At 56.8% G+C, this 27,743-nt stretch overlaps 10 protein-coding genes across 10 annotated transcripts; 6 read left to right on the top strand and 4 right to left on the bottom strand.

The window, feature by feature from the left end:
* Positions 1-1,808: 1,808 nt before the first annotated feature.
* On the bottom strand, positions 1,809-2,766 carry QBC33DRAFT_555705 (N-terminal acetyltransferase 2; the record flags this gene model as incomplete). Its single annotated transcript, XM_060429667.1, has 3 exons — positions 1,809-1,957; positions 2,041-2,235; positions 2,310-2,766. The coding sequence occupies 3 exons, from the start codon at positions 2,764-2,766 to the stop codon at positions 1,809-1,811; spliced, it is 801 nt and encodes a 266-aa protein (XP_060287428.1).
* A 1,249-nt stretch (positions 2,767-4,015) lies between these two features.
* QBC33DRAFT_236673 (DUF124 domain-containing protein) lies at positions 4,016-6,137 on the top strand. Its single transcript, XM_060422881.1, has 7 exons — positions 4,016-4,089; positions 4,148-4,238; positions 4,306-4,323; positions 4,398-4,967; positions 5,077-5,426; positions 5,542-5,715; positions 5,844-6,137. Exons 2-7 carry the CDS (start codon positions 4,220-4,222, stop codon positions 5,889-5,891), a joined length of 1,179 nt encoding a protein of 392 aa, XP_060287427.1. The 5' UTR covers positions 4,016-4,089; positions 4,148-4,219; the 3' UTR covers positions 5,892-6,137.
* Positions 6,138-6,920: 783 nt separating this feature from the next.
* On the bottom strand, positions 6,921-9,605 carry QBC33DRAFT_444929 (carbon catabolite derepressing protein kinase Snf1; the record flags this gene model as incomplete). Its single annotated transcript, XM_060424293.1, has 5 exons — positions 6,921-7,207; positions 7,269-7,405; positions 7,465-8,065; positions 8,261-9,096; positions 9,220-9,605. The coding sequence occupies 5 exons, from the start codon at positions 9,603-9,605 to the stop codon at positions 6,921-6,923; spliced, it is 2,247 nt and encodes a 748-aa protein (XP_060287426.1).
* An 824-nt stretch (positions 9,606-10,429) lies between these two features.
* On the top strand, positions 10,430-11,829 carry QBC33DRAFT_236854 (uncharacterized protein). The gene is made up of 4 exons (XM_060422882.1): positions 10,430-10,634; positions 10,694-11,130; positions 11,224-11,325; positions 11,397-11,829. The coding sequence occupies exons 1-4, from the start codon at positions 10,551-10,553 to the stop codon at positions 11,467-11,469; spliced, it is 696 nt and encodes a 231-aa protein (XP_060287425.1). The 5' UTR covers positions 10,430-10,550; the 3' UTR covers positions 11,470-11,829.
* A 174-nt stretch (positions 11,830-12,003) lies between these two features.
* On the top strand, positions 12,004-13,009 carry QBC33DRAFT_527226 (fatty acid-binding protein). The gene is made up of 3 exons (XM_060426962.1): positions 12,004-12,174; positions 12,241-12,441; positions 12,517-13,009. The coding sequence occupies exons 1-3, from the start codon at positions 12,159-12,161 to the stop codon at positions 12,678-12,680; spliced, it is 381 nt and encodes a 126-aa protein (XP_060287424.1). The 5' UTR covers positions 12,004-12,158; the 3' UTR covers positions 12,681-13,009.
* A 503-nt stretch (positions 13,010-13,512) lies between these two features.
* Positions 13,513-18,079, top strand: QBC33DRAFT_236629 (uncharacterized protein). Its single transcript, XM_060422880.1, has 2 exons — positions 13,513-17,028; positions 17,088-18,079. Exons 1-2 carry the CDS (start codon positions 13,689-13,691, stop codon positions 17,645-17,647), a joined length of 3,900 nt encoding a protein of 1,299 aa, XP_060287423.1. The 5' UTR covers positions 13,513-13,688; the 3' UTR covers positions 17,648-18,079.
* Positions 18,080-18,511: 432 nt separating this feature from the next.
* On the bottom strand, positions 18,512-19,225 carry QBC33DRAFT_555699 (uncharacterized protein; the record flags this gene model as incomplete). The annotated part of the gene is made up of 1 exon (XM_060429666.1): positions 18,512-19,225. The coding sequence occupies one exon, from the start codon at positions 19,223-19,225 to the stop codon at positions 18,512-18,514; it is 714 nt and encodes a 237-aa protein (XP_060287422.1).
* Positions 19,226-19,845: 620 nt separating this feature from the next.
* QBC33DRAFT_236598 (TFIIH subunit TTDA/Tfb5) lies at positions 19,846-20,466 on the top strand. The gene is made up of 3 exons (XM_060422879.1): positions 19,846-19,958; positions 20,009-20,157; positions 20,220-20,466. The coding sequence occupies exons 1-3, from the start codon at positions 19,940-19,942 to the stop codon at positions 20,268-20,270; spliced, it is 219 nt and encodes a 72-aa protein (XP_060287421.1). The 5' UTR covers positions 19,846-19,939; the 3' UTR covers positions 20,271-20,466.
* Positions 20,400-21,636, bottom strand: QBC33DRAFT_527219 (ClpP/crotonase-like domain-containing protein). Its single transcript, XM_060426961.1, has 3 exons — positions 21,144-21,636; positions 20,697-21,080; positions 20,400-20,648 (listed from the first exon to the last, which is right to left on the bottom strand). Exons 1-3 carry the CDS (start codon positions 21,499-21,501, stop codon positions 20,539-20,541), a joined length of 852 nt encoding a protein of 283 aa, XP_060287420.1. The 5' UTR covers positions 21,502-21,636; the 3' UTR covers positions 20,400-20,538.
* A 1,634-nt stretch (positions 21,637-23,270) lies between these two features.
* On the top strand, positions 23,271-26,433 carry QBC33DRAFT_445189 (uncharacterized protein; the record flags this gene model as incomplete). Its single annotated transcript, XM_060424313.1, has 3 exons — positions 23,271-23,325; positions 23,464-23,607; positions 23,663-26,433. 3 exons carry the CDS (start codon positions 23,271-23,273, stop codon positions 26,431-26,433), a joined length of 2,970 nt encoding a protein of 989 aa, XP_060287419.1.
* Positions 26,434-27,743: the final 1,310 nt, after the last annotated feature.

Raw genomic sequence — 27,743 nt, 5'->3', positions numbered from 1 at the left:
CATCTGAATCGCTGTCAGGATTCGAGTTCACATTGCAGACAGCCAAGATGGACGGTGAGAGTGCGAGCCATGGTACGAAAACCTGTCTAGCGGATCTCGTGACTTGCCAGGCCTGCGCCTGTGGGTCCCATACCATTCATCTACCCCTGAACCACCGGTAAGGGGCTTTAAACTTTAGGGCTATTCCTAGCTGAGAAATCCGCGTGTGCATCAGCAAGTTAGTGGAATTACCGGCCCAAACTCCATCCAGTTCCTGGTTGTCAATCATCCCTCGTGCATTTTCCCCATGCACTTGGTGCAAGGGCTAGCCATTCCCTGCTTATCTACTGGTTACATTACGGAGCCGCATCCATGCACCTACCACAGTAGGTACTGCGCAAGCGTGTGTGGAGGTCTGACGACCAAGACAGCAACGAGAGATGTGTCCCAAAGATGTGTCAAGGTCAAACAGACGACGCGTCCAGCGAAGTCTAACAAAACCCTGGTGCAACAAGCGCCGGGAGTAGAAGAGAGTTCGACTGTCTTGCCACTTTGTACCACGACTCGTGCGAGCGTCTCATCTCGTCTCGTCTCATCATCTCATCTCTCATCATCTCATCTCATCCCATCCCATCCCATCCCATGTCATCTCCGGGACGCACTGGACTTGGTTGCATCAAAACTCTAATCTATTTTTTCCCACATGGTTCTCAAATTTGGAAGCACCCCACCTCGACCGAGTCATTTTCGTTCGCCCTCTGAATGGCCCCACGTTTCCTGGGTGAAGCTTCCCGTGGTTCCACCTCATCTGGATTACTGATTGCTGAGTTGACCCCTCCCAATACCACGTACAGAAAGAGGGATGGAAGTGGGGAGGCGGGCTGTTTCCTGGAACCGGATTGCTGGGTGGTGCTGTTTTCACGTCGCTCGCTACTAAGCTGAAGCTAGAAGAGATCGCTATCCAACTACCAAGTTGGCTCCTGGTACGCGGCAACCACTTAGCCCTACCTATCAAGGTAGGTAGTGTACCTACCGTACCTACCTAAGGCAGTATTTGATCGATGGCTACGAATCTTGCTCGCCGCAGTCGATAAATTCGATATCACGCCAAACGACGGGAGTCAACCCATATTCTTGATTATGATCCTCGGCTCCCCATGAAGGGATAAGTTCATAACTGCGAATGGGTCCGGTAGCTCCCAGGCAAAAGGCTATGAATATCGCCGGCGCATGCGTCCTGTGGTACCGGCAGTAGCCCGAAGTTTGTTCGCAAGTTACGTACAACCACAGAAAAAGGAAATTAGAATGAGTGCCCAACACCACTAACACCACCTACGGTTCCCGATGGCGTCGCCTCAAAACCCCACCGTCTTGAGCCCTAGCACTACTCTCAGATCCTCGGAATTTATATTTGGCCCCAATGCAGCTATGTGCACGAGCTAAGGTGTCGTATCCTTAGTTGTACGTGAATGGCCCATCCTTGCCTCCTCCTGAACTCGGGCTCCTCAATCTCGCCGAGGCGGAAAGCTAGGCAAAGTAGATTGTCAATCGCATTGCCACCTTGTTTTGGAAAGCCCCAGCAAGTAGCTGACTGACTAGACTGGAACTCGGGGAAGACGGGGCGATGCTTTTCTCCGTAGGTTTTGTGGTGGTGTTTTACACTATAATTACAGTCTAAGGGGAGCATCTAATATAGTTTATGGAGTAAAGATTACAGGCGCCTTACAGATCGCCGGTCACGTCCGATGTGCCAACCCGATGGGACTCTGTGTGTGACTTGTGACTGTCACAGCACGCCAAGTCGGGCGGAAAATCCTCTCGCGTCATTATCAAGCCTTGGGTCGCCTCTTGCCAATCTGCCAGCCCCAAGATCTGAGCACCTTGACCACCTTGGGTGTTATTGCTGCAGTCAGGGGGACGCGAAGGAAGATGAAGCTCTTGTGGATGGCGTAGGCCAGGGCAAGCTGCGTGGCGAGACCTGTTTAAAACGCACGCTTGCTGTCAGCCGCAAAAATCCGGCATACACACGGCGTGAATAAAAAGGAATTTGTCAAGACTCACTTGGCTCTACCTTGTTCCGCTCGTCCGCCTCCTTGACGCCCCAGCCAGCCGTCTCGAGGCCCTGGGCGACCTCGGCCTCGCCCACCACCTCGTTCTCCGTCTCCTTAGCGGGGTTACGGTACTCGTGCCACATCGCCTTGGCGCGCTCCGGGATGACCTTGTTAACATTTGAGACCACGAAGTCCTCCGCCACAGCTGTTTAGAAGGGGGAGATTGTTAGCGAGATCAAGGAGCATTTGGCTCGCCATTGGCGGGTGGGTGGTTCTAACCTATCCTCTCTGTCCCCAGGGTCCGCACGAGCAAAAAGCAGAACGGGAAGTCCAGGACGCTCAAGGTCAGGTACACGCCAACGGCGGCCCACCCGTACTCGCGGGACAGCTTCTTCAGCCTCGCGCTCAGCGAGTTCGGTTCGGGCTCCTTCTCCTTCGCGCCCTCCGCAGACCTGCGCGTCTTGGTGGAGTGGAACGGCCTCCTCGGGGCCGCGCGCCCGGACGGCACCCGACATGCCTGGCTGGTGAACCGCTTAGGTCTCTCGAGCCGACGCGTCCAGAGCTGCCGGGTGTTCGAAGCGACAGCCATCCTGTCGTGCCAGGGGACGGGGCCTTGCGGGCTCCTGGTGGTTATCCTGCGCACCAGCAGCTGTCTCCCCGCCAGCCTGCCGGATAACCCATTCACCCCGGCCGTTCCGAGGATGGCATCGAATGCCCCAATTGCACTCCGGATCATGATGTATGAAAGGTGTGTAGATCCGCCCCAGTGTCCTTCGCTAGCCCGCTAGCCGAGTCATCCACGCCCGAGCCCGAATCTCCTTGTTGAGTAGGTAAATTGAAGCTTCGAGACCCGGAAAGTGCCTGTGGATCGATGACGACGTTGCCGGCAGGGAGGGTCACGGCAGTAGCGAAGGGAAGAAATGATTCCTTAAGAGACCAGGAATTGGTTTCGGTGGGTGCAGTCGGACAGTCGGAGTGCAAGATCGATTATCGGGTTGTTTGAGTCTTCCCTTGCTCCATTTCGTGTGGCATGACCGGGTATCACGGGCCAAAAAGCAAAATGGGTCAAAAAAATTGGTGATGCAATGTCTTGCTAGGTACGACGTACCCTAGGCCCGGCTGGTTCTCGCTGCCCTATTGGCTTGTCGACCCGGTGTCGGCGGAACTTAGAGCCGTTCGAGCCGTTGTAGAAACCCAGCCGGACGGGCCCTAGCTAGTGTATTAGGTAGGTGGCTGAGAGCTGACAACTCACCATGATGAGGCCCTGTTTTGGTGCATCGTCGACCATCATTTCTGCGCTCCCGAGTCCTTGAATGTGCTATTACGCGTTCTCCCAGATTGGCCACTGTCCTTTGCTGCCGTTTCATGCCGGGGAACCTTGATTCGACGTTGGGCAGGCTATCAATTGCTCCAATGGAAATCTAAGGCGGGAGTTGGATCAGTCGGAAAGGATATCCAGTTCGGTGTTTGGTTGAGACCAACTCTTCTACTCTTCAACTTTCCATCTCCACATCGATCAGACCCTCGAGCACAATGGACAATGGCTGGGGGAGGACTCGGAAATCGGGTACAACCCCACCGGTCAGCAACCTGCAGCTTGCTGCAGGGGGCGATGGCCCAATCATCATGGACCCAGGCTGATCAGTCGACATGGGGCTCCAAATATGGCCCTCAAGGAGGAAACCCTCATCAAGGCGGTTGGTCGTCGGCGCTTAGCAGGAGATGAATGCGGCAGCAGATTGGCTGGGCCAAGGCTTCATCGCCGTATAATGCCACTGATTCTGATGGGTTGTGTCGTGTCGACCAAATTAGCACGGCGGGTATGCAGGCCAATGTGACCATAAAAGCCGACCCCGACTGCTATTTTTTGAGGTTCTGCTTGGTGACGAGGCTTCTTTCACTCTTCCAACCACGCCTTCTCCCTGCTCAGCTTTGTGTAGGTTCTTGTATCATCATTCTCATTTCTTCTCGAGCTTCAATTTCCGTCGTCTAAGTATTGTTTGGACTTGGCTCCCAACGGCCTGATTGATCTTAACCGGGGCAACGCCAAGCTCCGTAGGTAAGTGCGGGGCATCCCGGCTGAGCTTCTGGACATCGAGCTCGGCTGACTTGGACAGATTGAACCACCTAAGGTCAAGTGGAAAGGTTAAGAATAGGAGAGGATTCTTTCTAGTATTGCCAGATTGAAGATGTCGCAATACTATCCTCGTATGTCTCTTCGAGCGGCAAAGCTTCGAGCTTCGAGCTTCGAGCTTCGAGTGCTGACCATCTCCAGCTCCGCCAGGCAGTCAGAGTATGTCGTGGAAGAGCCAACCTCATGAGATGCAGAGATGCAAGAGAAGGAGTAACTGAATTTGTGTCTGTCAGGCCAAGCGAGGACCTACGCTCCCCCGCCCCAGTCCCCTCCTGCGACCCAGACCAAGTTCTCCTATCCAACACCGCCGGCGGCAGCTCAGCAGAAGAGCTATCCTCCTCCGCCCGGCGCGGCTGGCACACCACCTCCCAAGACCACGGCACCGCTCTCTTACCCTCCTCCACCTCAACAACAGCAGCAGCAGCAGCAGCAGCAGCAGCAACGACAATTCTCACCTCCCCCGCACCAAGCGAGCCTGCCACTACACCTACGAACGCCGTCGGTGGTGTCACAGGTGTCGTCGCAGCACTCCGAGCACCAGCAATTCGCCCCTCCGCCCACGTACGCTGACGACGATTCGCCCACCGACGAGTACCCGCCCGAGAAGCCAGAGGTCCTCGACACCAGCAACCCCGCCAACCTCGACGCCGGCGCCCCGCCGGCCGGCCACTTCGTCGGCGCGAGCGTGACCGTGGACGATGTCGGCACCTTCAACGGCGGGAGCTACCGGATCAGCCACCGGGACTGTAACACCATCCTGACGATCCAGCTCGCGGTGGGCTGCCCGCTGGAGGCGAAACCAGGTACGTAACGCACTGAAAAGGGGGATGGGGGGCGTGGCCGCCGTCCGTAGAGAAGATACTCCGCAACCTATATATGGTTACGGCGCGCGCTGACCACACACCCCGGCAGGCGTCATGATCGCCATGTCCCCGACCATCACCCTCCGGGGCGCGCTCAAGTTCTCGATGAAGAAGCTCGTGGCGGGCGCGCAGATGTCGACGTCGACCTACACGGGGCCCGGCGAGCTGCTGCTGGCGCCCGCGATGCTGGGCGACATCACGAGCCTCCGGCTGACGGGCAACGACCTGTGGTCCGTCGGGCAGGACGGCTTCCTCGCCTGCACGTCGGGCGTCACCAAGGAGTACAAGCGCCAGGGCATCGGCAAGGCCATGTTCAGCGGCGAGGGCCTCTACGTCTACAAGATGGGCGGCGTCGGCCTGCTGTGGCTGACCAGCTTCGGCGCCATCATCCGGAAAGATGTGAGTCGACGACTACCCAACCCCCAAACCTTTTGCAGGAGTCGGTTGTTTGTTTTGCGTAGGGCATTTGGGACATGGAGCTGATCCCGTTGCCCCCCCCCCTCCTCCTTCACAGCTAGCCGACGGCGAGAAGTACATCGTCGACAACGGCCATCTGGTCGCGTGGAACACAAAGTACATACTCGAGCGCGTGGCCTCGGGCGGCCTCATCTCAGGCATATCATCTGCCGAGGGCCTGGTCTGCAAGTTCACGGGGCCGGGGACTGTCTTTATCCAGACGAGGAATGCGGTATGTCTCGTCCCCTCTCCTTCTTCTTCTCTTTCGACCCACAATCAACGGAGCTCTCTTGCCCCCCTCAATTTCTTCCCCAAATCCCTACCACCATCGAAGAGGACATTGCTAATCCGTCACGACAGAGAGCATTCGGAGCCTTCATGGCCGGGGCTACGATGGGTATAGCGTGAGAGAAGAAAAATAACAGTCGGCAGACAAAGGGGGTAACGGAGACAGGAGGAGGCCGGGGCGGGGCGTGGCGTGGCGGATGGTCCTGGGCTTTCACGAAGTTATGTTTGGTCCTATTTGTTATCTTTCATCTTTTTCTCTCTGGAAGGCCGGTGAAGCGCGCGTTTTGGTGGGAAACAACCTGCTATTTTTGGATATTTGAATCTTGTCACCACTTGAGTAAGACGGGCAGCTTACATTTTCCCGCTTCCTCGACCTATTTTCCGGTTGCTCTCTTCGTGTGAACTCGGAGAATGCGTACAAAGAATGTAAACTCTTCTACAGCCCCATCCAGATGCTTGAAGCAGTCTAGTCTCTAGTCGTTACCTATCCGTATCGATCCGGGCCTTTGGTTCCTACGCCTTGCCCCCCATATCGTCACCTCCAATAATCATATCACCACGTCAGACGACCAAGTTTCATTTTCAACTTCGCATCTGGGGCATCTATTCTGCTACCCAGCGTTCTGTGAGGCCGCCCAGAAGGGGCTTTCCTCAATTTGCAATAAGAAAACTAGAGAATTCGCGTGATGTCGAGGTAAGGCAACAGCGAACCCCCTGAGATTGGGGGAAGGAGCTGTTGCGATTTCGCCTCGCATCGGGTATTCAGACATGCCTCCCTGTCCGTAAAACTCCCCTCCGAGACAGAGGAACCAGAAAAAGAAACTGTCCAGATCCTCTTGGATAGACTTTTCTGTCGACCAGACAGACCCCCTCAGAACTCCAGTCCAATCTAGCCAGTCCAAATGCCAATTTTTTTTTGTATGACCACGTCCGTTCACTATGGCTCTGCGCCACATCTCTTAGGTAAAGATGGTGCCAGAAGAAAGGCGTCGAAATGTCGACTAACGGCCCCACGAGGTGGGAAACAGGGCGAGGAAGGCCCATGCCGAGAATGCAAATCCGATAAATGCAAAGAAAGGCCTCTCATGAAAAACGAAGAGGCAACGAAATAGAGGCCTTAGCCATGGCGGTGGGCTGGCTGGCCATCTATTAGTCCGCATCCGCAAGCTGCATGATGAGCTTAGCGGCCATGTCGAGGAACGGGAACGGGCTGGTGACGTCCTTGTCCTCGAGGAGCTTGCCCTCGAGGTTCTCGTAGCCGTCGCACTTGAAATCGACGAGGTATACACTATATTCCATCTCGTAGATCTGAATGTCCATGCGCATGGCCACGCACTCCGACTGGCTCTTGTCGCTATCGATTGTCACATGCAGCTTGTCTCCCGCGAAATCCGAGGTAGTGCTCAAGTGGGACGCAACCGTGTGCTTGCGAAGCTCTGTACCAATTGTAAGCGGTTAGGTTCCAGAAAGAGGGAAATGAAGGGTGGGAGTACTAACGTTCGGTAGCCCAGCGAATCTTAATGTGCCAAGGGTCGGCTGGGAGCTTGTAGATCTTGAGGGGGTCGATCGCCGGCGCACTAGCCCCGCCTTGGGATCTAGAAAGGGGAGGCCCGTAACCATCCGACTCGCCGTTCCTGAGAGGCTGGTTAGCAAAGTTACCGAGTCGTGGCGGGGGGCTCGTCCGGTCTCTTACTCGTCCCCGTCGCCGCTGCCATGAACCTTCTCGTAGTCTTCGTCGACCAGCCAGGTGCAGCCGAGTTTCGCAAGTGCCTTGTAGATGCAAACCAACGCCTCCCAAGGCGCATTCCTAGAGCGGATGCCGAATTGCCAGCGGACCGGCTTCGGCTTCTTGGCGGGGTGGACAGGAGTGAGGCCTTGAGGGGCCTGGACCGGGCTCTCACTTTGGAGTTGAACGCGGGAGTGAGGCTTCAAGCGGCGTGCAGTCTCATCCTGGTCAGCTTGGGTGCGAGGCTGAAGTGTAGCTTCAGGGTCCGAGCTTGCCGGCGACGGCTCGTCCGCGCTCTCCACGTTGGCTTTCTCACGTTCCATGTAGTCACGGTGATAGGCTGGCAGGCTGCTCGGCAAGATGCCGACCTTGGAGACATACGGTCTCACCGAAGCGCTGTTGTTGGAAGACGTGATAGACCGAGCTGACGACATGGTCGGATCCAATGGGCTAGCTTGAGCAGCCTCAGCGGTGGTGAGATTATCAAGATCTCCAGTTATCTTGACGATGTCGTTCTCGTTAGGTGGAGATGCCGGGAAGTACGGGTTGTCTGGACCGCCCAGGTTCGCTTTATCGATGTCAGTCTCAACCTCTGTTGATCCTGCCATTTTTGGGGAGGTGGAGAAGGTGGAGAAGGTGGAAGGGAGGTCGGTGGAAGGTAAGGAAAATTGGAAAAGAGGAAGGTGAGGCGGGTGGGGGGAAAGAGGCGAGCGAGATGGGAAGACAGTCGAAAGTGAAGGAAGAGCAAGGGGTGAGCACTCACGGTTGTTCTGCATGAGTTTATTCTCACGCACAATCATGTAAGCATCCTTAATAGCTGAAGGCTCGTCGGCCTCGAGGGCCTCCTGAACATCCTTCTTCCCGTAACCCATCGTCTTGCTGATTTTGTCCGTAACTTCGTTGTGGAGCTTCTCCTGCTCCTGAGGTGGCGCGCCCGGGGCGATGTCGCTCATCTTGATAGCCTTGTTGGGGTCGACGCCCGTGTTCAGGAATTCCTCAACTGGCGGCTGCAAGTAGGAGGGCAAGTCGGCCATGAACCACGGGTCTTGGCGAATTTCCTCGATCGTGGCACGCTGGACGGGGTTAACGACAAGCATTTTCTTGATCAAGGCGGCGGCGCCCGGACTCATCCACGTGGGAACCACGTATGTGCCGCGCGCAATCTTGGCGAAGAGACTCGGTATGTGCTCGTCGTCAAACGGTAGGCGGCCAACGAGCAGGACATAGAGGATGACTCCGCAGCTCCACACGTCGACCTCGGGGCCGGCATACAACTTGCCGCCGATCACCTCGGGTGCCGCATAGTTGGGAGAACCGCAGCTGGTCTTGAGGAAATTTCCATCCGTCATGATGTTGCTCAAGCCGAAGTCGGCGATCTTGACGTTCAGATTTTCGTCAAGCAGGAGATTCTCGGGCTTGAGATCTCGGTGCACGATCTTGTGTCTGTGGCAGTACTCGACGGCACAGAGCATCTGCTGGAAGAATCGTCTCGCCTCGTTCTCCTTCATCTTTCCGTGCTGCACGATGTAGTCGAAAAGCTCGCCGCCGGCATATTCCAGCACCATGATGATCTCGCCCGGGGTCTTGATGACGGTGTACCTAGAGACACTGGGTCAGCAACCATGGACTGTTTCACCGCTTCGGACGGCATGCCTTTTGTCCCCTCAAGGTGACACAAAATTGGGGTGGGGGACGGGAGAGGGGAGGGGAGGGGAAACACACAGCTTGATAATATGGGGATGTCGGAGTAGCTGGAGGTACTCGATCTCGCGCTCGACGCGGCCTTGCATGTCTCGGCTGATGAGCTTCTTTCTGGCGATGATCTTGAGGGCCACCTGCTGGCCGGTGCTCCGATGCACAGCCAGCTTGACCTTGCCAAAGCTGCCCTCTCCGAGGGTCTTCACGATGTTGTATGCCCCGACGCGCTGCTCGGTGCGCACCTTGTCTCGCAGTTGGGGGTCGGGTGCCATCCTGCCAGGATTCATTGGCTCCATGGTCTGATGGCGGCCAGAGCTGCCCTCGCCGCCGTTGTGGTTCTTGTTACGGCGGATCTGCGACGGCGTGAGCGAGATGGAAAGCTCCTCGTCGTCATAAGCTCGGTGGGCCATGGTGGCGTGGGTGTTGAGGAGAGGTCGGCTTGATCTCGGGGTTGCGGGTTGGGTGGAGGGGGAAAGAGTTGTAGTGGGTGGGGGGGAAGGGGGGGTTAACCGAGGAGGGGAAAGGAAATACAGAGCATCAAACAAGCTTTCGTCACAATCCCAGCGAGGGCAGGGGAGGGAATTTGATCGCTGTGGCGCAAACCCAGCGTCTCTTGGCGAGCTTAGGGGTCGCTGTCGATCGGCTTACAGGCAAAATTCAGGGCAAGAGTTACCGAAAATACTGTTACACCCCTAGCGGGTCCGCACAAGGACGCCTGACTGAAGAATTCCACTCCAGTCAATTCTGAGTGTGAGGCCAGCAGGACTGTCACTGATGTCGTTGCGAGTCATGTGTTTGAGAGAGATGGGTATGCGAGTCACTGGTGCTTATGGGGGCTTGGTCTTTGTCACTTCGAGGGGAGGAAGCGACCACAAAGAAAGAAAGGAAGGAGGCGTGGACGGGACTTGAATGTGTGCCTCCAATGTGCGGGTCTATTGTGTATCGGGGTATATCCATGTCTGCCCTATTGCCGAGGGCTTTGTTATGCAGGGCATCTGGCATCGCTATAGAAGCCTTGGAAAACTCTTGAGAACTCTGGCCAAAGAGCTTCGACTACTCATATTTTCACTCGGTTTGGTTTGTCAATTGGGCTGTATGCATGTAAGTACTTACACACCCGTACATTGCATTCCATCCTTCTGGCTGGAAGTTAGACGGGGCAGACGGGGTATTCGCTCTTTTGGGGGAAACCCTTCCACTAACCAAGCAAGCTACAGTACGGTGCCTGGTCATAGCTCCTTAAGCTCTCATGACGCAGCAGCATTCTTGAATCCTTGCATTGGCCAAATTTGCTTTGACATTGCAGACGCAGCCAAACTCTGAGGGAAGACCGAGGAACTCACAAAGCGGCCAATATGTTGGCCTCAAGGTTGCGAGCGCCATCCCAATTGGGGCGGAGTATAAGGCAGCTCACTACGCTGGCATCTAATCCCCACATTGTCTGTTCTGGCCACCCTGCTATTTCTCGCGTCGATGCTGACCTTGTCTCGACTGGCAGAAAGTGTTCCCGAACCCTTCCAATCCGACGACCCACCTACTGACCTACCTCGGGACGACGCCCCCCGACCCGGGCCTCGCAATCGGCGTCACAACCGCCATCCCGCCGGCCCCGAGCTCCTTCAAGGAGAACCGCCGCTTCCTCCAGATCCTCAACGACGTGCTAGCCGAGCATGCCAAGGACGACCGCGACCTCGCGAACCAGGCACAGGCGCTTGCCGGGCCCGGAGGCGCAAACCTCGGCTCGGGCGGGGCCTTCTTCCCGCAGGCTAAGCGGCGGCGAGGTGGCAGCGGCGCCGGCCTCGGGGGCGGCGGAGGGGCTGGCGGCTCGGGCGCCGGGGGTGCGAGCGCGCAGGGCGGCGCCGGCGGCGGGGGCATCGGCGGATGGGTACATCTCAGCGACTCGAGGAATCCACCGGACTTTGGACGCATTGCCTGGTGAGTTGACGCCCACCACCCTAACGTGGCGTGCTTGCACGCGTGCACGGCTTCTGGCTCAGGACCCCACGGCTTTGGCTGATTGCGTCACAGGCCTGAGGATATCCTCGGGAGCGTCGAGGTGAATGGCCAGGGCGAAATCATTGGCAACTTTCAGCCAAGCGGGACATATCGGATAGTCACGAACGAGGGGATGTGAGTGCCCATGGGCTGGACGGTCTGAACTGTGTCGTACTTGGAGAACTAACAGCAGATATTACAACTAGCCTGGGTCTGAGCGACTTCCTGCGGGAGAAACTGGTTGCGCGCCTTCGAGCAGAAGAAGGGTCATCTAGGTAATGGCCGTGCTTTTGGTCATAGGCCTCCCGAGGTATCCCACGTTACACCATGTGGGTGGAATATGCTGTACGATGTAATGGTGGTGAGGGCAGTCTACGCTGAGGAAGATCCACGGCGAGGCCGCGGATGCCTTGCCATGCCGATCTGTATGATTATAGCACATGAGGTAGGCAGTCTGCCAGTCAGTGCCTCTGAACTGTTGAAGTGTATAGGTCAGCCTCGGGAAATATGTGTACAGTACATTTTGAATGCGGGCTTGAAGAGGCTGGCGATCGGCAATACACATGTTATAATAATGCATGTAAACGGGTCAGCATCGGCTTAGAAGCTTCCTACAGACAGACATAATTCGAACTCGAGTTTGAATCGCAAGGTTTACCAAGTGTAGACATGCATAGGAGTAGAATTTTGTAGCATCCCTGCCAAGCCCCAGTGACAAAGACAGGGGAGTGTGGGGAAGCATGAAGCTTTGTGGGGGGCACATGGCCCGAGGCTCTTTCACATGTCCTTGGTGCTGCTTCCGTCATTCTCCCAGCTTTCTTTACTTATACCTAGGTACTTAAGCTGGCCGCTCCAACAACCTTGACTTCAACTCCCCAATATCGAGTTTATTGTTGTCGCATTTGCACTCGTGTACCCCAGACTTGAATAGCTCTCCTAGTTCTTTCAGCCCGCAACCAGCAGTCAATATGTCTCTCAAGAACGGCAAGTAAAGCGCTCAGATTTGGCAGTGATGGACTCTAGTCTTGCTGACATCCCCCTTTTCTCCAGACAAGTTCCCGTCCTCGGCCGCTTTTGATGCCATCAATGATGCGCTGAACACCAGCGAAGCGGATCGCAAGGACGCCATCAACAAGGGAGGTGCCATCTTCGCCTTTACGCTCAAGAACAAGGCGGGAGAGACCGATAGCTGGCATATCGATCTGAAGAACAACGGCGCCGTCGCAAAGGGCCTAGGGGAGAAGCCGACAGGTGAGAATATGGCGGAACCATCCTCGCTGATATGACAAGCTCTCCCTGGCACTGGATATTGACGACTGCACATAGTTACCCTCTCGCTTTCCGACGATGACTTCGGCAATCTCGTCACCGGCAAGGGCAACGCCCAACGGTTATTCATGTCTGGAAAGCTCAAGATCAAGGGCGACGTGATGAAGGCCACGAAGCTGGACCCCATCCTCAAGAAGGCGCAAACCAAGGCGAAGCTGTAAAAAAACAGAAAAGAAACTTGCCGGCTGTGGTTAAGGATGTGGCTTACATGGTAGATATTTTGTACATTACGCAGGCCCTTGCCGTTGTACCACGCGACTTGGATAAGTATTGTTGGTATTGTGGAATTGGCTTAACGGTTGCGCGTGGACTTGGATATGCAAGCCTCTTTTGTGAGGTCCCCTTTCATCTTCCTCTTGGGCCATGGTGTAACCTGACTTGACGAGAATTGTCATCTACTACGCAGTATAGAAGTACGGTGCTGAGTACAGATTAGAGCCTCGCCGGTCTTCTAAATGGAGGTTGTTTGCTTCCATGCCTATGGTCGTCGTGTCGTGGTGTCCAACAGTTGCGAACATTGTCCTACTTCCAATCCAGCTTCGTCCGTATGCGCGCGATTCCGCTTGCGGCATAACCTGCACAGTTCTGGTGCCTGAGGCTGAAAATCCCGGATCGGGCTGGCGTCACCACTCACAAATGCGATTTGGCTGTTGGCTCGTGCACACCTGACCTGCGCAACTGGGCCCGGGCCTGTCCCTTTTTTTTTTTTTTAAACCCTTCCTCCCAGGTGTCAGCAAGGAGGGTCGATTTCCACACCCAAAACATACTTCACCGAAGGAACCCCCATCGCCACTCAATTTCGTGTCTGCCTCGATAAGAGAGACATCGTTCGATGCGGTCTTCCTTCATAATTCGACTGCCTCCATCGAGTTCCCTCGCCTTTCCACATTGATTGACGCGACTCTTTTGAGTGTTGTGCGTTTTTCTTTCGGCGTTTCTTCGCCCTCTGGAAGTGGTCGCACTTGGAAGCACTCGTCTTCGAGAACAACAAAAAAGCCATCTCCTGCACGTTTCCACCAAGTTCGCCATCTACCTGCTCGACAAAGAGCCCGGTTCCCCACGTGGACCCATGAAAGCGACAACAAACACGATCGCGAGCCCCAACTTGTGATTTTCTCTGCCCTCGCGCTTCCATATCCCGGTAGCTCCCCATCGCCGCGCATTTCATCATGGATACATCACAGAAGAAGCGAAGCATCTTCGGCAGCCTCAACTTTTGGGGTCGCAATCAGGTGGTCCCCACCGACCCAGAGCAGAGGTCAGAGTTCTATCGCACCGCCGATATGAGCAACACTCCTCCAATACCGCGCGTTGGTTTCAACGCGTCCCCGGAGAGTCCTGCGAAGCGCGCCTCGGCCGCCCAGCTGTCGAACCGAAAGATCATCGATCGACCGCAGGGCCCGTCGAGCAAGCTCTCCCAGTCTATCAATGCGACAGACTTCGCTCGTATTCCGAGCACGCCCCGGACTACCAATTTCTCGACTGGGACCACGAGCACCCAAAAGGCAGCCACCATCACCAGGATGCCTGGCGACAACCCAAACAAGAGCAACTTCCTCGGAGTCTCGGCCAACAACCGCCGTGTCGCCAACCTCTCCGGCGCTGCTACCACGCCACGGAACATGTTTCGTTCCTCTGCCTTGAATGAGCGCCCGAGTTTCTCCTTCTCCCCTAGGGTTCCACACAACACTATAAAGGAAAGCTTCCCTCCAACGACCCCCGGAAGAGCTCCAAGGGGCTCTACGGCCGAAATGAACGGTCGTGCCCTGACCCATACCACCTCGGCCAACCTCTTCGCCATGAGGATACCCTCCCCGCCCCACGATCTCACTGGCGAACGCCTCGCGAAGGAGGTACCGGAGAATTATAATCGCGCTGGGTCTATTTATGCCGACGAGTTTCTCACTGACTACTGCCCTCCCGACTTCGACGACCTCCAGCGACGACAGTTCTTCTGCATTCTCGACCTGCGGCGACTCAAATATGCAGCAGACGAGGTCTTTGCGAAGAAAGACTGGAAAATCAACATTCTAAACTTTGCCAAGGAGTACGAGAAGAGCCGAAGTCTGATTATGCTGCGATACGGCCTCTACGAGTTCAAGACGGTCAAAGCGTCTGAGGCGATCAGGAAGCAATGGCAGAAGGAACATGGCATCCCTACCTCGGATGACGAGAAGGACGAGAAGGACGCAGCTCCAAGCCACAAGACAAATGGTACTCGTGGCACTGTCGGCCGGGGTGGGCTAGGGAAGAGAAAGGCGGAGGATGAATTGGCCTCCAAGGATAATGTGCTTCTCAAATCATCTACTAACCTCAACAAGCGCCGCGTGGCGGACCGGGAGCCGGCGACCGAGAGAGCCGCTGTTCCTTCGACCAAGGTTAAGCGCAAGGCTGAGGAAGTCGGCGAGCCTGATGAGAACCACCCAAGCAAGCTCCAAAAGCCCATGACGGCTTCGCAGCAGACATCGTCATCGGTCAAATCTATCTTCGAGAAGATTGCCAATGGTACACTGAACGAGAGCACCGCCACGACTGCCACTCCTTCGAAGCAGTTATTCGGGCCCGGCTCCACCTTTCCCGGTGCCGCGAAGCAAGTCAATGGTGGCCTGGGGCGATCCATCCTGGATGCCGGCTCAAAGCCTAGTACGGCCAACAACATCTTTGGCCACCTCTCAGATGCTAGCAAGGGGAGCGGCAACGACGATGCCGATGCGGAGAGTGAGGCTAGCACGGACTCGGAGGCCGAAGTCGACGAAGAGTCGGAAGTCCGGGAGACCAGCCAGAGCAAGGAGGCTTCTGTCGCCGCCAGCGGTGGCGCGTCTACTCCGCAGTTTGGGGCGGGAACTGGTCTTTTTACCAAGAAGCCCATCGACAATGCTCCCTCGAGCGCCTCCTCTGAGACTGGTGAAAGCACCAAAGGCCGGAGCCTTTTTGATCGTCTGACATACGGAAATGACGGCCAACCCGTCCGTGTGCTAACACCGCAGCCCGAACAGCCTAAGGAGCCCACTCCTGAGAAGCAACGGTCTGCGAGTCCCCTGAAGGGCTCGAATGGCACCCCGATCAACAGCACATGGAATACGGACACGCCAATCAAATTTGCCCCTGCGCTGGCTCGGCCAAGCTCCTCCACTCTCGACTCCACCGCACAGAAGGCGGCCGGCTCTCTCTTCGCCACGAAGGAGGTGGCGGCTTCGACCCCGGCGGTTAACCCCGAGGTCACTGAGCCTCCCAAGCAAGCCGAGGAAATCTCTACACCCCCTGCGGAGGCCTCTGAATCAGCGACACCCCAGCCGTCCTTGTCGAAGTCGCCTGCTCCATTCCCGAGCAGTGCCGCCCCAGCTTTCGGTTCTACCGGGGCCAAGGCGGCAGATATCGGCTCTCAACTCGCCTCCCCAGCTGTCGTACCTTTCGGCCAATGGAAACCGGCAGAGGGGCAAAAGGATACCGCAGCCCCAGCACCGGCGAGCTCTGCGTCGTCTTTGTTTAGCACGACCTCCAAGCCATCCGAGCCGGAAGCTGCAAAGCCGGCTTCCGTCTTCCAATCTGCTACTTTGTTTGGAAATACGGCCAAGGCCGACGAGTCGAAGCCCCTTTCTTCACAACCGAACCCATTGTTCGGCGCTGCCGCTATCAAGTTCCCCCAGCCGTCAGCGCCGGCAACGCCAGCTGCTTCAATCTTTGCGAGCAGTACGCCCAAGCCTGCGAGCAGTCTATTTGGCTCAACGGCTGCCCCTTCGGCATCTACTGCTGAATCGACACAGCCGCAAACCAAGCCGCTGTTTGGCGCGACCAGCAATCAGCCGACCGGGTCTATCTTTGGCACCAATGCCGCAAAACCCGCCCCCACGCCGGAGCCGAAGAACCCCTTCGGCGCAGTTAGCGCAGCTCCGACACCGAAGCCGGTCTTTGGCGGCACTTCTGCCAGTCAGGACGAGCCAGCCAAGTCACAGCCTAGCATCTTCGCCAACGCACCCGCTGCGAGTGCTCCGGCTTCTACAGGTAGCATCTTCCCCTTCGGCGGACCGCAGAGCACAGCTCCTGCACCTCAGTTTGGAGCGGGGGCCTCTCAGCAAAATGCAGCACAACCTGGCGCATCGTCGTTCGGCAACGGCGGAAGTTCCTCGTTCACCTTCTCGGCCGGTGGAGCGCAACAGTCGTCGTTCAACAATCCCTTTGCCTCGAATGGCGGCACTTCGGCGCCTTCCTCATTTAACTTTGGTAACAACTCGGTCGTAGACACGGCCAGCCAAACATCTGCCTCGCCATTTACGTTCGGGGCCCCTAACATCACCTTCGGTGGCGGTTCTGGTGCGAGCGCCCCGGCTGCGCAGCCAGCTAATATGTTTGGCGGCGCTGCCAATGGTGGCTCCGGCACCCCTTCCTTCTCATTTGGTGCAAACTCGTCCCAACCTGGTGCATCCTCGATCTTCTCCCAGCAGAAGCCGGTTGCGTCTATCTTCGCTGGTAGTCTAGCTCCTCCTGCAGGTGGGACCTCAACAGGTACTAGTAAGTTGCCCCCTTTGCCCGACACCAGACGAACATTATATTGATTCTCGTCTGCCTAGGCTCCCCTTTCAATTTCGGTGGCGCTTCAAGCTTGGCTACGACGCCGGCGGCTGGGACTCCAGAACCGGGCGCCCAAAGCGAAGATGGTCGAGAAAAGCACGCTGACGGGGATGACGCACCACAGGAGCAAATTTCGCTAACCGAAGGCGGGCCGGGCGAGGAGGACGAGTCCGTCGTGCATGAGGTCCGGGCTAAGGCTGTCAAGCTCGTCATCGGCGGGAAGGACTCGGACGGCGAGGCTGGTGCTGCTGGCAAGGACAAGAAAAGCCCTTGGAAGGTCCAGGGCGTTGGTCCTCTGAGGGTGCTGAGGCACAAGACAACTGGGGCGGTGAGGATGCTGCTGAGAGCGGAACCCCGCGGGCATGTTGCCCTGAACAAACTCGTCCTTCCAAACTTCACCTATACGCCGGAGCCTGCAGGTGGCAAGTACGTCAAGATTACCACGTCCAACGACGACGGAACCGGGCTGGAGACGTGGATGCTCCAGGTCAAGACCAAGGAGCTTGCGCAGTCCCTTGCGGATGCGCTGGAGGCCAACAAGGGCAGCAACAAGAAATAGTCGAGGTTGTCGGGGCGGGACGGATGGGCATTGGGACTATAAGGTAAGGTAGGTCAGGCTGGGCCGTCATTATTTCTCTTTTTTTTTTTTTTCCATTTCCTGCATTGGACGGCTTTTGGGCTTGGTGCCGCTACATTGTCAGTAACATTGCACCCGTCAGCATTTTTGGCAGCATTTTTTGAGCTTGCTTTTAAGCATGGAGTCCCAGCATTTTTTCTTGTCTCTTTTTCTGGGCATCTTGAGATGTCAGGCCAAAAAAATTTGGGGAGACCGGGTAACCAGGTAGAACGTTCGGTTCATAGTGAGCCTGTGCGAAGAGCACATTCTTGTATCAAGTATAGTTTGCATTTTGTATGGAGTATAAGTCGGCTCACATAACTATACGGAGCCGGAAGAGGTGTCCATAACTTAATCACCATTGGAAGACATGAGGCAGAATGTCAAAGTTGTTGTGGTGTTCTATCAACTAGGCTGCCTCTCCGATGCGTTTATGTGCCCATAGTGACACATCGTGAAAGGAATTACCAGGTCGTATATGTCATGCGGATGAACGAGCAAATAGGTATAAAATAGCCAACCACACAAAAAACGAGCGCCTTGTTCCTCGCCGTCTCAAAATCCGGCGATATCGATGGTCTTTTTCCCCGCCCGTCTTCCTCGTTTCCCTTGTCAAATGGCTGGGAAAAAAGAGACGCTGTTCCCGCGATGTTGGTGATTAAGAAAGACTGCTCGGTAACGCCGCACGCCACGCAAAAGAAGAACAAAAAGGCATCATGCGTCCGTTACCAAACATAACCCTCTGACCCTGACCCTGACCCTGACCCGACGCCAATTCTCAACCGAACCCCGATATGCCTCTCAATTTTACGCCCAACGCGGACCCGGCAGCACAGCCGTGGGCGGCCGCGCAACTGCCGCCCCGCCCCAGTCTAGTTGCTGCCCTGCACCCCGTCCGCCGGGCACTCGTTCGACGTATCCGGGCGGCGGCGGCAGCAACGGCGAGGCGTCCGCGTCCGCGGCGGCGCGGCCACTGGCCCCGGGGCGGTGGTGGTCCTCTTGCACCTCCCCTCCGTCTTCTTCGGTCCGGCGTCCGGCGTCGGACAACATGTCGCGCAGCTCGACGCCGTCCGGGGGTTTGGGTGGTCCCGGGGACGACGGGCCTGCACCGGCGCCGTCACGCTTCCTCGCGTCGTAGGGCGGGGGCGCCTCGCCGAGCTCGTTGAGGCCCTCCTCGGCGCGGGACTGGAGGACGTTGTGTGCCCAGGCCCAGCGACTCGCGGGCCGGACCCAGCGGGTGGTGGCCCTCTGCTGCTGCTGCTGCTGCTGCTGCTGTTGTTGGCTGTTGCCGTGGCTGCTCGCGCCGCGGACCCAGGCCTCCTGGAGGTCGCGCTCGAGGGCCTGGCGGGCGCGCGGGTCCGACGAGACGAGTAGGCGGGACTTTAGGCGGCGGCGGCGGCGGGTGTGGAAGATCACGGCGAGGGCCGCCAGGCCGGCTACGACGCCGAGGGGGATGGCGATTATGGCCCAGGGCTTGGAGGAGAGGAGGGGGTAGCTTGCGGAGCCGTGGGTGGTGGCCATTTTCTTCTTGTTGTTGCTCCCTGTGAGGCGCCGAGATGGTCGGGGTAGTCGGCCGTGTTATGAATGGTATGTTCGTGTGTGTTTTTGTGGGTGGCGTCGAGACGGGTTGATGATTCCCCCGGACGTTTATATGTAGTTTGAGAAACAGAGGGGGGTCGCCTTTGTCTGTCGTCCCTGCCAGAACAGTATGGTGTTCGTGAGACTGCCAAATGCGCAACCGCCACTCGCCGCAGCAGATTTGCAGGTCAAGGCCCCGGCTTCATGATCGGGAGGCTTCCGGGGGAGGAAGTCCCGTGCGGTGGAAGCTAATGTACTGAAATGCTAGGTTCGTTCCGTCACCGTGCAGGAACTGGTCGATATATCGGGCTGTTCGGGCGGATCACAGAGAATGCACAGTACAGTGTCTGGATCCCAAACCGCAGCAATATGACGGTCGTCTCTCGCGACAGACTTGACAGATAAGAGCTCATCAGGTGTTCTGGGCCCATCCCTGTGGAACTGTTCGGCACTCCCGGGCTCTAGCTGCGGCATTACCATGTGCTGATTGGCTCGAACCCCACTTCCCCACCAAGCTCGGGAGATAGCGAAGTGGAACCTCCAACTTCAACTCTACACGTGCACCCTTACCTCAGCAACCGTTGCTCAGCTACCAACTGATTCACGATTCCTTGGATTCCCATAGATCACGGTTTGGCCTCTCCTTTAGCAGACAAGATGCCGCGGGCTATCAGAGGTAGGAAGCAACTCCTTCAACAAGACATCTCATGCTAAACCTCCGCAAAGGCGTCCTCGTCGAGTGCGAGCCCGCGATCAAATCCATAATCGTCCACCTCGACAGTGAAAACCACGATTTTATCATCGAAGACCTCGACGAGCAGCGACTCGTGGTTAAGGAAAACATGGTGCAGCTGCTCAAGCAGAAGCTGGAGGAGGTGAGTTTTCCCGGACGAGGCCACCGCTGCCTTAACAGACGGCCTACTGAACCCTTGCGCAGCGTCTAAAGGAGACCTACCGGCCGGAGGAACCTCTTATCGACTCGGACTGAACAGTCAGACGCCGAAAACCATGGACAGAGTCGGGGACATGGATGATTTATAGACTCCGCCGACACAGATGGTCTTCACAGTCACCCCCATATCCCTACGATGTCCCGGTCGCTGCTGCACTCTGCTATCCTTCCGAATATGGTCTGTTATGGCGGATGGCCCGCAGGATTGGGTATCACGATTATCTATAGAGAACACTGGGTACAGACGAATGGGCTGGCGAACCCCAAAACTATCCAAGCAAAACCCCCGGCTACAAGACGAGTTTCACAGCTTCTCGAACCTAGGCTTTGTCTTCTTCAGGCCGGAAAGGAGTGCTGCCTGCATGTCGTCGGATTGCAGGGCCGCAGAGTTCCAGATAGCAGTATATCGCAGACCTACTAGCGTTAGCTAGGACGGCACAAATGGAAGCTGTAGAGACTTACTCTGCTCGACAGAGTGATCGCGCCCGTGGTTCAGGAGCTCCTTGGTGCCCTGCACAGCCACTGGGCTCTTAGACGCGATCAGGCCAGCCAACTTGAGCGCCGCGTCCAAGGCGGCAGGTTTGGACTCGTGGACCTGGCTGATGAACCCCACGGCGAGCGCCTCGTCCGCGCCGAATTCGCGTGCCGAGAGGCAGACGTCCTTGACCCACGAGGTGCTCCCTACCGCCTTTGGCAGCCTAGCCAGGGTGCCAATGTCGGCGGCTAGGCCGATATCGACCTCCTTGACCGCGAACCGGGTGTCCTTTGCGCATATCCTCACATCCGCGCAGCAGGAGAGGTCGATGGCGAGACCGTAGGAGATGCCGTGCATGACGCAGATAACGGCTGTTCTAGCACTTTAGCCAAGCCATCCAGGGCCCAGAAATCAGAGATCCCCTCTTTCCTTACGTTTCTCGCATTTCTCAACCGCGCCCACGCTCTCCTGGAACTCGACAATGTGCCGCCGGATGTGTGCGGCCCTGCGCGCCCCGTCGGCGGCGCCCCCGCCGCTCAGGGTGTCGCCCTGGCTGGCGGCCTGGACGTCGAGGCCCGTAGTGAAGGCGCGGTCGCCGGCGCCGGAGAGGACGACGGCGCGGACGTCCGGGTCGACGGAAAGCTGGCGGAAGGCGCGGCCCAGCTCGAGCCACATGGCCTCGTGGAAGGCGTTGAGCTTGGTCGGGCGGTGAATCTCGACGTGGGCGACGAAAGGGGCCGGGCCCGTGACGCGGAAGTGCTCGAGGCCCGAGTAGAGTGGGAGCTCGGCCATGTTTTCGGGGATGGTTAAGGAGACGGGCACGCAGTGAGAGTAGGTTGCTTGCACAGGGAACTACTAGCGACTTCCTAGCTGAGGGACCAAAGTTTAAGCTGTTGATGGAATCTAGCTACAATTCTCTATACATCAAGTCGCTAATATGCACAGTAATGCAGTGGAAGCTTGTGGCAGCCACATGCCGAGGCTCCTTGGATAGCTGTGGAGCTCCGGTGCCACTCAAGCAGCTGAGGAACTACCAGACGCTAAATCAGCCCATTTCCACCATGCAGTGCATATCCGTATCCATTCTTCACTTCTGGTCCATGTCAGGATTTGGGATGTTGGTTTTGACAAGCATCAAGCCTTTTTAACCTTAAATGATGTGATGGAAACTTTGGTATCCACTCCATCTCAGCATCCCAACGAAGCTGTACTCAAAAATGAACCAAGCCGTTGAGAATTCCACAATCCACATTCCACACTGGTTAGTTGGGCCAGTCAAGTACCTACCAGATCAAATATATATGAATTTGCTGGTCGAGGAACGGGCAGCCGAGGGCACAAAACCCGGGTCAGAGGAATAAATTGACAATAGATGTCCTCTCAGTGTTCCACAATCAGATAGGTAGACACGACAGGGCCCAAGCTTTGGTGGACGCACGCATCTTGATGATCTGTCGATCTGGAAGTTCCTCCGTCTGGCAAATCTGACACCGTCCTTGCATTGCAAATCTGTTTAGTTTGCAGCGGCAGAAGGAAGCACGTGGGAACTTGACTGGGAACCCGGAAGGAGGGAGAAAACAACAACAAAAACAACAGCGGCAGACGGAACAGGTAGCTGCCACGTCTGCTTAGAAACGAAGGAAAGCCAAACCTCCAGGCGTCCAAGGGACGGCTTGAATCAAGGTCGCGTGTGGCGACGGTCATGAACCAATATATTATTAGCCAGCCGCCTTGAAGGTGGCAAAGGAAGCTGCAGATTGGATGCCGATTTTCGTCTTCATTTTTGGGGGGTTTTTATTTTTTTGTGACAGTGGCTGTGAAAACGGGCAATTGGGAACGAAACATGGCATGACTCGCTGTCTTGCCGCTAAGCTACGTGCTACTTTTGGTGTTTTTTCATGCCTGACTCTCTGATTCTCCCCAGTTTTTAGTGTCTCTGCCAATAGCGCAAGCCCACGCTTTTTGGCCCTGTAAATTGGGCTGGTCCAATGATAACGGCCCAGAACGCCAGCGGCCCAGCGCAGGGCTTGGTGGCTCCCCCCTTAGCTCAGGCCGGCCGGGTGTCCCTGGAAGGGGTCAGGCAGGTTAGTTCTGCGCTATCCACATCCGTACAATCTGTGATGGGTTTTGCAGCTTTTGCCGGACCAAAAGAGGCTGATGATCCGCTCAACAGTTGGACTTCAGACGCCGTTGCCGACCGAGACATTCATTTTTTAAATCTCAGTATACCTACCTGCTTGCCTTTAAGGGTATACACATGCACCTTCCATCTACTCCCGCCCGATTCCGTCTCGTGTTCGAACTGCCAATCTTCCAAACCACCCCTCACGCCACAGCAACCTCGGAACGACTACTCGACGACTGTTCTTCCTTCAGGCGCCTGCCGTCCTGCGGGCGAAACCCCCCGCCGCCCAGTCCTCTCATCCGAGTCAAGTCCCTTCTTCGGTTTGGCCACTCGCGGAACACTCGTCAAGCCTGTCCGGACAACAACAATCTTTATGGGCTGCTACTGATCCCCTCGTTTCCCGCGTCCCTCACACGCTGCCATTTCTGGGACGAAGATGGCCGCGCCACCATCGAATCGGCCTGAAATGGGCGATATCCTGGTAGTCATCCGTAAGTGCAACCAACCTGTTGTGCTTTCTTGTCCACCGGAGACGGATGCGATTGGCCTTCCCCGTTCCTTCTGCCATCCCCTTAGATGAACATCGTCCATCCATTACTCTTACTTACTGACCGCGATCCTACTTTCAGATGACTTCCAAGCCCGGAGTTCCGACGAATTGAGTCTAGTCAAGGGCGACCGCGTCGAGCTGATTGAGAGGGACGATGAGTTTAACGATGGCTGGTTCCTGGGCAGACACATGGTCAATGGCAATAGCGGACTGTTCCCAGAAGGTTGGTCCCCGACTAGGTCCATCTCTCATCGCATTTCCCGACTAACCAGTACCAGTGTACACCCGACTAGCCCCCATGAACACGAACCCCCCGAATGGTAACTCGACGCCGAGACAGAGCCTTGCTACTGTTGCCGAGACGGCCAACGAGCAGAGGACAGAGGCCGTCTCAAGCCCGCTCGTAGAAGATCGCAACCTCGCCCCGTCGCCACCCATACCCTCGGAGCCGGCACAGCCAACACCCGTTACCCTGCCTCTGAGTTCGTTCACCTCGAAGACGGTAACAAGCATCCCCGCCGCAAGCGTCCCAAGCACGCCACCGACCCATTCTCTATCCGGCATCAATACCATCGGGCGTCCGAGCACAAGTCAAGACAGCCATGTCTTACACGAAACACTGAACGTCATCAACGAGCATATCACGGACCTCAGTTCCCCCCAGCTGAACGACGCGTTGCGGGCAGTGGCCAACGACTCCGAAAGCGAGTACAGCTCGCACATGGACCACCGGATGTCATACATACAGGGGGAGGAGACGGACGAAGAGGAGGATGGAACCCGCTCGCGTTCCGAAGTTATATCTTGGTCGGCCGATGACGTTGCCGAGTACCTGTTCACGTCGGGTGTTGAAAAGCATCATTGTGAGGTGTTCCGGGATCAAGAAATCACGGGTGAAGTGCTCCTAGGCATGGACCAGACCTCGCTCTTCATAAAAGCGTTTGACCTTGGCTCGGTGGGACGTCGGCTCAAGACCTGGCAGAAGATCAAGGCGCTACAGGACGAAGTGAACGGGCAAGGCCAATCCACGCGGAGGACGACGCAGACGTACGGGAGCGAGGCTGGGTCCGACGCAGTGGGACGAATGAGGAGTAGGACTAGCACCCTGACAAGCTCCGTCCAGAGGATGGCGCCACTTGACGATCGACCACCGTCGGTACAGACGAGGCGCGTGTCGCTGACACAAACACCAAGGATGGAGCCAACGCAGCCCCTGACCCCGGTGTCACCACTGATGGAGAGCCCGACCAGACCCTTCCACATCAAGCGGCCCTCAGCTGCATCCGTCCGAGATTTACACCACTCCCGTCGTCACTCCTCTACCGACTTCCGTCTGACGGGGACAACGCTGGACACTGCTGTAACCCCCAAGTTGGCTACTAGCGGCATGCTTCCGCCTCCGCCCCCTCAGCCCGTCCCTGTCGCCCATAAGAAACAGCCCTCTTTCGACCGGAATTGGACCCTTCGGAGTGCAACGGCCTCCGCCCCGCGCCCATCATCTTCGGCCGGGGTTCAGCAGGATGTCGTGACAGCATCGAATCTTGACCCTCAGGATTCTGCTGTGGACATTGACCGCGGCTACTTCTCTGGTACTGACGCTGACTCGAAGCGACGCAACGTATTAAGAAAGCGGGAGATTGAACAAGTTCGCCACTCGCGGAAGTCCAGCTACGCAGAAGAGCAGCGGGTTCGGACTGCCACGGCACTTTCCAGGCACTCAAGGTTCGGCAGTGTGGACTCTGTGCGTGAGCCAACCTTGGGGACGTCGACCGCAGCCCAGAAATATTACGGAATAGCAGCCAGCATCCACCGGCGCACCGCGTCCAGCGCTACTACCGAGTCAATAAGACCAGTACCCCCGGCAAAAGACAGTCCTTCACCTACGGTAACGATCCTTGACGGTTCCACTGAGAGGCCGCGACCTCCTCCAATAACGCCGATTTCGCCCCCGAATCGCCAAGCCATGCATGCCGACTGGTACACCAGGTCCGGTATCAAGGGCGGGTTTGGCCTGAGGGCTATCTCGGATGCGGTCACCGGGAGCGAGCGCTCCAAGCTTGCTTTGTCGGCCGACTCCATATCCAAAGAGTCTCCAATACAATCCCCGGCCAGGACCGGGTCTACCACGCCGTCAGCCGAGCCGAGCTTCGAGTTGGATTCCCCCAACGCCGCCAAGAGTCCCAACACGGCGACCACAGCGTCCAGTCGGAATAACGGTCGAAAGAAGACCAAGAAGGAGACGAGTGCATACCTCCGGGGGCTTCAGAAGTGTACTCCCAGAGAGGCGATGGTGGATGCCGATTATACCGGGTGGATGAAGAAGAAGAGCTCGAATCTGATGACGACCTGGAAGCCCCGTCTCTTCGTCCTCAAGGGCCGGCGGCTGGCTTACTACTACTCGGAGGACGATGACCAAGAGAAGGGTCTCATCGACATATCTTTCCACCGAGTGCTGCCGGCGGACAATGAGAAACTCACCGGCTTGCACGCCACCCTGACCGGGGCTTCCAACACGCCGACGATGCCGGCCGGCAGTAACGTCCCGACACTCGCCGCCGCGCAAGCCGAGGCCGATCCGACCACGGAGTCGGACTCGATCTTCATCTTCAAACTGGTACCCCCGCGTGCGGGGCTCTCCAGGGCGGTCAACTTTACCAAGCCCACCGTGCACTACTTTGCAGTCCCCAACATCAAACAGGGGAGGCTGTGGATGGCAGCGCTGATGAAGGCGACCATCGACCGCGACGACGCCCAGCCGATCACGACGACGTACCAGCAGAAGACCATCTCCCTCGCCCGGGCCCGGGCGATGCGCCACAGGCCGCCCAACCTCATGAACCTCGACGAGGCGGCCGAGGAGGCGGGGGCCGACCGGGACGAGGCCGACGCCGACGCCGACGCGGCCGACGGCCTCGGCATCGTCTACGACGGCGCCGACAGCGGGGTGTCGGGCCTGGAGAAGATGGGCCTCCAGAAGGTCGAGAGCGCCAGGTCGAGAGGCTTCCCCCTCGGAGACGAGAAGGACTCGAGACTTCCTCAGAGCGCTTGAGGCTGTGAAAGGCGGCGTGCAACTCATCCGTCTTATCCCCCCTCTTCCCGGGGAGGGGGAGGGGGGATTGTAATATCTACGCGCGTCTAGTGTCGTCAATCCAACAGCCTGGTTTTCATGAAGCGGTTTCAACAGCCGACGCAACAAATCCCCCCCGGACCCGGCCGTCACTTGCTTTTTTTTGGCTATTTTCTTTTTCTCTCTCTCTTTGTCAACTACATTACACCGCAACGCCATTTGCCTTTTTTTATATATAATGTGCCATGTATTCTGATAGCAAGGAGGGGAGAGAGGCATAGTATCGGCGTATCTTTTTGCGAATTGCAGATCGAATAGGAAACGGGGGCCCCATGTCCATTCAGGTTGGGGGAAAACGTTGGTTTTCTTGTGTTGTCTAGGTTGCTTTCTATGCCTAGTGAACGGCTGATTGAGCAAATGTCTTTTGTTATTATCCTCAGTCTATCCTTGGTCAATTTGGCCACTCCCCCTTCCCTTTTTTTTTTCATTTAAATTTCCATGTGGCCTGGCTTGAGGCTAATTATGTGTGAGGATATGCTGTGCGGGAGGCCCAGTGGGTCTCGCGGGGCGTGGAGAGTATATCGTTGAGGAATTAGGGGGGCGAGTCGGAGGGGGTCTTAGCTACTTGTATGAAGCAATTGTGCCGAGGGAAGCAAATCGGACGCGAGAGAGCAATGGTTACCCAATTGTACTCAATGTGATAGAGGTGAGACGAAAGATGAGTTATTCCAGATATCACGGGAGGGTATTGATGCGGAGACCTTCAGTGTCTACCTATGTTGTGGTCGTGCTACCTCCGGTGCGGAGTGCATATCCGTATAGTCCCGTTGCGGGAACACGACCCCTTTCTTCGAACACGGGGTATGACGCACCCCATCAGGGATCAACCCCCTATCCCCTCCCCCGATCCCTTTGGATGGTGCATCTCGTCTCCTACTAGCAAGGCTCTTGATGCCGGCCGTTTCGAATCTGGGGCTCGCACAATTGGTACACGATCTTCCCGATGCACCCCTGTCGACGGTCCGGGGCGCGTGTGGACGACGCAGGGCCCGGCGAGGGAGAGAGAGGTCAAGAGGCACTAACTAGGTTGACTCCGGCCTTCCCCGCATGTAGTGTTTCCCCCGGGGAAAGGTTAAGTATCCAGGCCATCTGCTGGCGCGGCTGTGTCACCACCATACTACGTTGGCCGGCGGACTAGGTTAACTATGTGTCACCAGTTGCACACCGGCATGGTGATAAAGCTTATATCGGGTGACGCCGACGAAGTTGGGTCGTCTCTCCCGCCGCACGAT

The sequence above is a fragment of the Phialemonium atrogriseum genome (genome assembly GCF_030411735.1).
Source record: "Phialemonium atrogriseum strain 8032-3 unplaced genomic scaffold QBC33scaffold_3, whole genome shotgun sequence".
NCBI classification, from domain to species: domain Eukaryota; kingdom Fungi; phylum Ascomycota; class Sordariomycetes; order Cephalothecales; family Cephalothecaceae; genus Phialemonium; species Phialemonium atrogriseum.
This window is presented reverse-complemented; position numbering and strand designations above follow the sequence as displayed.